The 8,870-nt window shown below is 31.6% G+C and overlaps 1 protein-coding gene across 3 annotated transcripts; it reads left to right on the forward strand.

Moving 5' to 3' along the window:
- The first annotated feature begins 1,377 nt into the window (after positions 1-1,377).
- Positions 1,378-7,754, forward strand: LOC130936079 (plastoglobule-localized metallopeptidase 48, chloroplastic). Of its 3 annotated transcripts, XM_057866059.1 has the most exons (9): positions 1,384-1,796; positions 1,921-1,978; positions 3,449-3,516; positions 4,145-4,324; positions 5,058-5,154; positions 5,526-5,635; positions 6,220-6,353; positions 6,452-6,646; positions 7,402-7,754. In XM_057866059.1, the coding sequence occupies exons 1-8, from the start codon at positions 1,596-1,598 to the stop codon at positions 6,588-6,590; spliced, it is 987 nt and encodes a 328-aa protein (XP_057722042.1). In that variant the 5' UTR covers positions 1,384-1,595; the 3' UTR covers positions 6,591-6,646; positions 7,402-7,754. The 3 variants fall into 3 exon arrangements, with proteins under 3 accessions (XP_057722043.1, XP_057722044.1, XP_057722042.1); XM_057866060.1 differs by lacking the exon at positions 7,402-7,754 and having other exon boundaries at positions 1,378-1,796; positions 6,248-6,353; XM_057866061.1 differs by lacking the exon at positions 7,402-7,754 and having other exon boundaries at positions 1,378-1,796; positions 6,218-6,353; positions 6,452-6,553.
- The last annotated feature ends 1,116 nt before the right edge of the window (positions 7,755-8,870 follow it).

Consider the following 8,870-nt stretch of genomic DNA (forward strand, 5'->3'; position numbering starts at 1 on the left):
GATGATGAAATTGAGAACTGGTTTGATGCTTCAAGTTCGTTTATCAGAAATATAAGAAACTTTCTCTAATAGAAATAAGAATCAAACTGAGAATTAATCTTGTTGCTTTCTGCTTACTTGTATATATAAACAAGAGTTCCTAGTAAAATTTGGTACTGAAGCTTTTCCAAAGTGACATTACTTTAAGAGAGGAAGGTAATTGGATCTTAATTGGATATTAATTAACCGAGTTATATTTTTTAGTTTAATTAGGATAATAATCTTTTAGGATAATTATTTTATATTATTTTCTAACTACTTTTATTTTCTTGGATTATCATTCATAATTTAAAAATTAAAAATTAAAAATGATTATTTTTGTTAAATTCAATCTTATTTTATTTTTTTACTAACTAACTGAAACTAATTGTCTGAGATAAGTAAAAAAAAAATATAACGATGATTATTTATAAAAAATAATTAATATTTATTATATTTAAAAATTAAAATAACTGCCAATTATTTGAAATAATGTGTTTTCTTTCTTGGAGTAGTCATAAATAGATTGATAAATTGATTAGACGAAAGAAATAAATTGATTTACAAAGATTTTGTACAAAATTATTATCAAGTGGTTGAATACTTGAATCCTAATTTATAATTTGGACTATCTTTCCTTTTATAGAAATTTAGTAAGCACAGGCATACTTAGAAGATTTCCGATCCCTGTAAAAAGAGTTCAAACATATCCTGTTTAAATACATAATCCCGTATCACTTGCTTCAAATCTCATGATGAACACTCTTCAATTAATTTTTGTTTGTTCCTATTCTTTTTTAAACAATTTTTTTAATGGACTTCTCTACTTGTCGTCTTGTCCTCGATTATCAAGATATTCAAAATACAAATATATACCGATAATCCAATTCAATTCAATTAACTTGGATTTTTTAGGATAACATTACATCTATCAAAAATCAATCCCTGTTAGCATAGAAAAATTCGATTTAGCATCTCATAATTTTTTATATTATTATAAATAAATTTGATTATTTTAATTATTAATTATTTAATTAAAAATACATAAATCAATATATATAAATATATACAAATATATAATAATTAATTTTAAAAATATTTTTTATCTAATTTTTCTATTTTGGATGATACAAAAGAAAAAAAATCAACACTAATTTTATTAAAAAAGAAATTTTAAATGACTAATATTTTTTATTATTTTTAATTTGTATTAGAAATATTAATCTCTTAATATTTCTCCAATTAAAATTGTTCGTTTAAAACACCTCAAAATATTATTTAAAAAGGGAAAGAAAAAAAACTACTCAAAAATCAAAATATCTTAATGCAAGACAACGAAGTGAGCACACATTTGGTTAGTTAATCTTCCCACAAAGTCAACAGAAAATGAAGTGGCGCGAAACAGGTACCATAGGTTATCGGCTGTGGCCACAACCACCTTTACGTTAAGAAACAATCACCAACGCTGTGTGCACTGCGCACCCATTCCTCCTCACAACATCAGAAACACCATTACTAAGCTAATCTGCGCTTCTGCTTCTGCTTCTTCTTACTATTATTATTGCTATTATTCTTCAATGGCTTCGGTAACTTTTTCCGCGCACTGCCTCCTCCACAAACCCAATTCTCTTTCTTTCAGTTTCTTAGCCTCGGACAAATTCAGGTTCGGACGAGTCGGAAAGAACACGAAACTTGGATTAACGCTGTGCAGAGCAGGTTCGGCTCTTGCCTTTCGAGATCTCGACGCCGATGAATTTCGCCACCCTCTTGATAAACAGGTCTGTGTGTGGCTTCTGAACCTTTTCATTTTTTTTTCTGAGAACTCGTTCGGAACTTTTTCAGCGCTTAATTTTTCATGCACTCATGTTTTTTTTTTTTTCTTGTTTTGCTTTCAATCTCCAGAACACGCTGATACTGAGAGCGATTCCAGGATTAAATGAATTGGGGAAAGCACTTCTAGGTAATAATAATATTAAAATTGAAGTATCCTTTGTGAATTGGGATCCTAAGTGATGCAGTCTAGTGTTGTATTTCATTGATTCTGTTGATTAAGCTTTTGATTTTTCATGAATCTTTGTATTTCTCAATTGCAAGCTGTGTTCCCCTTAGAATGCTTTATTTACATGACTACTCTCTCTCTCTCTCTCTCTCTCTCTCTCTCTCTATATATATATATATATATATATACTCACTTCTACCTCATACACTAAGCTGACAAACACTAGCCTTGTGCATCTCACCGGCACAACTCATGTTGCTGATATATGGCATAAGATGTATTCATGTATACACAAAATCACACAACCTTCACAAGTTTTCTGCCTCATGTAGTTGGATTTGGATAATACTTGTTTCCCCGTATAACTCCTTCCCTGAATGGTTCAAATTGTCTATATTTAGGCTTGCTTTGGTAAAATTTTTCCTTTTCACAAATAGCTTATCAAAGTTGTTTTTGAAAGATGGCTTTCTAAAAATTGTAATACCAGTTTTTGGTAAACCAAACTAAAAATTACTTTTAGAAAGTACAAGCAACAACAATTGTATTTGGTAAAATAGTTTTTAAAATTTAAAATGATCATGATAGACATAAATAATGGAAGAATCTTTTATCGTGAATGAAATTTCACATTAATAATATAACTAAGGGTAAATTTGATAAGCACAAATCAACTGTTCTCAAAAACACCCTTAACCTTTTAAAACTACTAGTACAAGCACATAATTTTTTTTATTTTCCAACTACAAAGCACCTCTCAAAACAGTTTTACCAACCAATGCCTAAGGGCAAGATTCAAGGCTATAAATATTTCCTCTTTTATTCTCTCTAGTCACTTGATTACTAATAATTGCAAGTTGTAACAAACATATATTGTTCGATTAGAGATCATTTGATTCATTAGTGAAATTGTGGAAGGGCAAACTCACATTTATAACTTATAAGTAGGTTGCCGCAGCCATTCAGGTTGGACTGGGAACTGCACGTAGTTTATGCAATTGTCATTGGCTAAACTGTTCTAGTTGGTAGAAAACGTCATTCTCAATATTTCCATGCACGGATACCCACCAAAACTTTTCACTTTTTGCAGAACCATTAACATTGGGTGATCTAGGCTTGAGTTGCTTCTTAGATGGAATACAATACTAGTTTTGTTTATCTCTAACAGCAAGGACTCCCCATGTGCACATGATTGCACGTGAAAGGCATAGTTATGTTGTTGATTTGATCAATGATGAATTACTGGGCTCACCTGGCACCAAAACCAACCACTTTTTGCTGTACTAATTATGAATTTATACATGCTTTTCAGATCCTAATGGCCATCTGTATATGATGCTTTCAAAGACATTGCTTTATGTTTCACGCAAGTTCCTTATATTCAATGACATCTTAGAATGTTCAATAACACGGTTCCCTTAAAATGAATTGCAGGAAGTGTCGCAGAGCAGGTCATGCTCCTAGAGAATATAGGGACATCTGTCCTTGTTTCCAAAAATCAGGTATCCCGAACACTTAGAAAAACAAACATTTTGTTCAGCTTGTACTCAGTAAACACACTTGGCTGGAAGGCAATATATTAGATAAAATATACATGCTCTATGGTGCTTGATCTCAGTGGAAATGCTAGGTTTTGTTGTAACACGCAATTAGTTTATGCAAAAGGAAAACAAACAAAGATGCAAATGTGCAAGCATGTATACACACAGCACAAGTTCGCTAATGGCCTTGTACATAAAAATCACATGCATGTTGCCACAGCGGTGACTTATTTTGCATGAACTCCATTACTTTTCTTCCTCACAACTGAAGAGCCAGTGTTCATTCCATTAATTCTATGCTTGTATATGCAAGCACATTTGTGTAACCATTCTTGAAACAATTTAACTAGTTCCTCTTGCAATTACCAACTTAGGAATGATAATTCCGATTAAATATAGGAGCACTGAAGTTTCTGCATTTAACATATGTAGTTATGAATTTGCAGAGTGTGGCTGCATGACATAATATACTTGTTATAAGGAATTCATTCTTTATTATGCAACTTGGATCAAGAAGTAATTTCAATTATGCTGCCAGCAAAGTTGTTATTAAAAGTTGAATAACTAACAATATCTCTTGTTATCTCAGCTTCCTGATCTTCACCACTTGATGGTTGAAGCTGCACAAATATTAAATGTTGATGCCCCTGATCTATATGTTCGTCAAAGTCCTGTGCCGAATGCATACACATTAGCTATAAGTGGCAAACGACCATTTGTTGTTATTCACACTAGCCTTGTGGAGCTCTTGACAAGAGCAGAGTTGCAGGTTATATTATATATTTTTTTTTCTTCTAGTTACAAAGTAAAGTTAATTAATTTTCATATCGATCATGAAAAGTAGAAAAACAAGATGCTTTGACCTTTGAATCCACCACAGTTTCTCCCATAGTTCACCTCCCAAACTCTTCAATGAACTATTCATTACATGAATTAAAAAGTTGTCACTCGTATTACAACATTAATGTCTAGGAACTAAAGAGGATTTTTTCTAGAAACAGAACATGAGAGAAATAACTTGGAAAAAGGGGAGACAGATTTAACCTCTAAGTACCTGCTGAACTATACATCTCATGAACTAAGCAGGCAAACCTGAAAATTAGAAATGACATGTAGTAACATAGAATGATGGAAATTGCAAAAGCTTGTTAAAGAAAGGTTTAGAACATTGAAGTCCTACTCAACCTTTGCACCAGCATTATTAGCCAGTCAAACTCACCTAAATTATCTTTGCATGCATCTTCTTTTGCAAAAGCTATTTTGCCAATTTTATTAACTAGTGTAGCATCAGTAAAATTCTTCCCCTTAATCTATGTGGGCTATGACTTACGAGCAACGGGATGTAGTAGGGAGTTATACTTCAAGGGTTTGTGTTTTACATGATAATATATTTCTTCTTTTCCATTATGCTTGATCAAAAATGTTAAAATTATGCTTGTCAATCGTTTCCGATGTTGTGGTTCAAAAAATGCTATTAACTTGCCATCGGCTTATTTCAACAGGCTGTTTTGGCTCATGAGTTGGGTCACCTAAAATGTGATCATGGAGTGTGGCTTACATATGCAAATATTCTAACCCTCGGAGCTTATACTGTACCTGGTATGTGAAACAGTGTCTTGTTTCAGTTTTTGATAAATTGTGATACACAAGCACAAACACATGTGTTATTATTTATGTTGTTTATATTCTGATTTGTCATAAATATTAGTAGAATTTGAATTCATTGGAGAATTTGGAGTACGCCCAACATTTTCTAGTTTCTAATCCCAAATTATTTTATATCTTCCGGTCAAGTAGTTAACTGTGTCAGATGATAAAAGTTGGGGAGACACAAGTAGTCCAACCCTTCCTAAATGAAGTAGGGTAAAAATCCATGTGACCATTTCATTCTTTTTACCAATTGAGTAATAAGTTAACAATCACGAAACATTGAATATGATGCCTACTTTCAAGCTCGTCCTTTGTTGTAGGCATTGGAGGTATGATAGCTCGGACTATGGAGGAGCAGTTATTCCGGTGGCTACGAGCTGCTGAGCTGACTTGTGATCGAGCAGCTCTACTTGTTGCTCAGGACCCTAAGGTATTCTATTGGCAAACATCATAATCTATATATATATATATATATATTGGTTTAGTTCTAACATACGGACATACGACACGGACATGACACGACACGGGACACATAGATACACGAATTTAAAATTTTTATAAGATACGGAGACAAGGCATATATATAAAATATAAAATATTTTTTAGATAAATTGTAATAATATTTTGGTATTTTATTGATATAAAAATATAAATTAATTTTTTATTATTTTCAATTTTTTTAATTATATAAAATATTTAAAATATTTGTTGTTTTAATAACTAATAATATAAATTATTTCTAAATTCATTTCAAGAATATATGTTAAGAATAAAGATAGACACACTAACATGTGATGGTATTAGGTGTATCCAAACATGTCTGGAGAAAATTTTTTTATTTTTTATTAAAATTTAAGACACAGAAGACACACGTGTCAGACGAGTATTCATGAGTGACGTGTTCAACACGCGGACACAACAAATAAAAAAAAGTGTCTGTGCTTCGTAGATTCTAACTTTCTATATTGTACATTGGTTTAATTATAAAAATTAATTTTTGGTATCCTACAAGAGGTAGTCATCTCTGTCCTCATGAAATTAGCTGGTGGATGCCCATCTATGGCTGATCAACTAAATGTCGATGCATTCTTGGAGCAAGCTCGCTCTTATGAAAAAGCTGCTTCCAGCCCTGTTGGGTGGTACATAAGGTGTGTAGCTTTCTGCATACAACACTGGAATCTTGGGAATGTTCTTATTTGGAATCTAAACTTAAACATTTTCTCTTTTTTTTGTCCCTGTTGTCAAGGAATGCACAAACAAGGCAACTGTCACACCCTTTGCCAGTTCTACGCGCTAGTGAAATCGACGAATGGTCTCGAAGTACAGCTTATCGATCTCTCCTGAAACGTGGAATACAGATTGAATCACTACAACAAAAAATCTAGCACTTCCTTATAGGCTTTGTTTGTTCAAAATGTGTTACTGCTCAATGTTCTTCCTGGTTAGTTTCTTAAAACTATACAAGCTCCATGCATAAACTATATATTTGCAATTGATATTGGCATATTGCATATGGTTTTATAATGGATTACATATACGTACTGGAAGAAACGGACTACATTTTCAAACTGCCTTTGTTCAGGAAATATTTTTCCCTTAATGTTGGTCTTAGTAAATACTCTCGTGCATATAGATTAAGTGTGCAATTTCAGAATTCTACTTCAGCACAAATAACTGTCCCCCTAGACTTTTCCTTTTTTTTTCACCATCTGCTATCCTTATTCATTTTTTTTTCACCATCTGCTATCCTTATTCATGTACGATAATGTTAGGAAGACAAAAAAAAAGTTCAATAATGTAAATGTCTTATTTAGTATTTATTTATTACAGATTTACAGGGTATATTAAATAAAGCCAAAACTAATAAGTTTTGGCAGTTTTTGACTAAAAATTTTTATTTTCTGAGATTTTTCGATTCAAGTATAATACATTTTCTCAATCTTATTAAATGTTCTTAATATTATTAACATTATAATGTTAAGATTTTTTTTGTAATTTCAATATTTTTTAATATTTTTTTTAATTTATGTGTGCATTTAAAACGGGACACTTACTTGATAATGCATGGATGGAGTAGCAAGTCATAAATAACCTTTACTTATTCCTGAACATAATACACTATTTATATGCTTTTAATTTTTAAATCCATTATGAAACCTGCTACGTATTTTATTTCTCACTTTTTATTTTATGCAGCATTTAGTGCAACCGAACGTGACAGATGATCAAATGGTGTCAGGAACCAGTAGAATTTATGATGGATATACGACTACAGGAGACAAAATTTCTTATTCTATAATGTAAATCTACAAATGCATCACTGTGATTTTTATATATGTCAGCTATATTGTAAGTATAAATTTAGCCAGAAGAATGATTAATATCTCATAGATATATATTACTCTTTGAAAGGAAGTAATTACTTGTATAATTCTAGGATATAAATTCTCTTCACTTTTGACAATCCATTATGTAAGTATATTTTTGAAAGTTTGAATGTGTTGTGATGTAAACATTTTATGAGTAAATCGAGCAAATTATTATTTTTATTTATTTTATAATGCTGATAAATTTATTTATAAATAAATAATTAATTTTATATCTATTAAAAATGAGTAAATTATTATTTTTACTTTTAAAAGCTTTAGAATAGTTATAATTTTATTCATAAACGAAATTAATGTTTTGATACTTTAATTACACCGAGACTATTTTTTTTGAAAATCAAAGTTAAGTTTATTGGAAAGTTTTCATATGTTCTAATACACGTTAATTTTTGGTCGGTGGATTGGACAACTCCCAATTTTAAGTACATAATACACACTCACACACTACTCACATATTTACCAATTTTTCTTTTTGGTTGCAGCTGATATGTGATGCTGCATATACTTGTTATGCTACGATTTTAGGAAATTGCACAAACGGCAAAATTCCTTCCGACAAGTGCACCGGTTATCGTCAAGTAAAAACTCACAATAGAGTGAGGTCGAATCCCACAAGGATTGGTTGAATGAGCAATTCGAATTAGAAGTTTGATTAGTTGAGCGGAATCAACTTTTAGATGTGAATTTCATAAAGTAAATGTGGTAGGAAACGTAAATTGCAAGGAATTGAAATTGCATAAACTTAAATTGCGAGAATTAAAGTGCGAGAATGGTAAATTGCTGAAATTAAAAGGGATGGGGTGATTGCATGAAATTAATGGCAGAATGTAAAAGAGAGTGTAGATCAGAAATGGGGAGTTCATTGGGTGTTAGGAGATATTGAGATCTCCGAATCAAAACAACTTCATCTCTTCCTCAACCAATGCATTCATTGAATCTTGCTTGGCAATCTTATATGATTGGATCCCAATTTCTTGGCTCACCAATTCTCTCTAAAAACAAACAAATTCCCAATCCCTTGGTTTAAATGTTCATAAGAAGAGATGATGCTCGATCACTGATTATACCACACAGTTTCATGAACCACAATTTGGTAGGATTACATGTCACAATATCCATCCAAACCCCAATTCAATTCACTGTGAGAAAGCTTCTCTAGCATGAATCCATCATTCCTTTCCCAAGGTTCCGAAGGATTCCAATTATGGGTAGTTTCTTTCCCAAGACAACTACCCAATGGAGTTAGATCGAGAAGCTTTCTAACAAAATTCAAGAGAA

This window comes from Arachis stenosperma, chromosome 6 (genome assembly GCF_014773155.1).
Source record: "Arachis stenosperma cultivar V10309 chromosome 6, arast.V10309.gnm1.PFL2, whole genome shotgun sequence".
NCBI classification, from domain to species: Eukaryota; Viridiplantae; Streptophyta; class Magnoliopsida; order Fabales; family Fabaceae; genus Arachis; species Arachis stenosperma.

Coding starts and splice junctions, on each gene's coding strand:
- LOC130936079 (XM_057866059.1), top strand. CDS start 1,596: ATGGCTTCGGTAACTTTTTCCGCGCACTGCCTCCTCCACAAACCCAAT. Junction 4,325..5,057: donor TGACAAGAGCAGAGTTGCAG/GTTATATTATAT, acceptor TTATTTCAACAG/GCTGTTTTGGCTCATGAGTT. Junction 6,354..6,451: donor CCTGTTGGGTGGTACATAAG/GTGTGTAGCTTT, acceptor CCTGTTGTCAAG/GAATGCACAAACAAGGCAAC.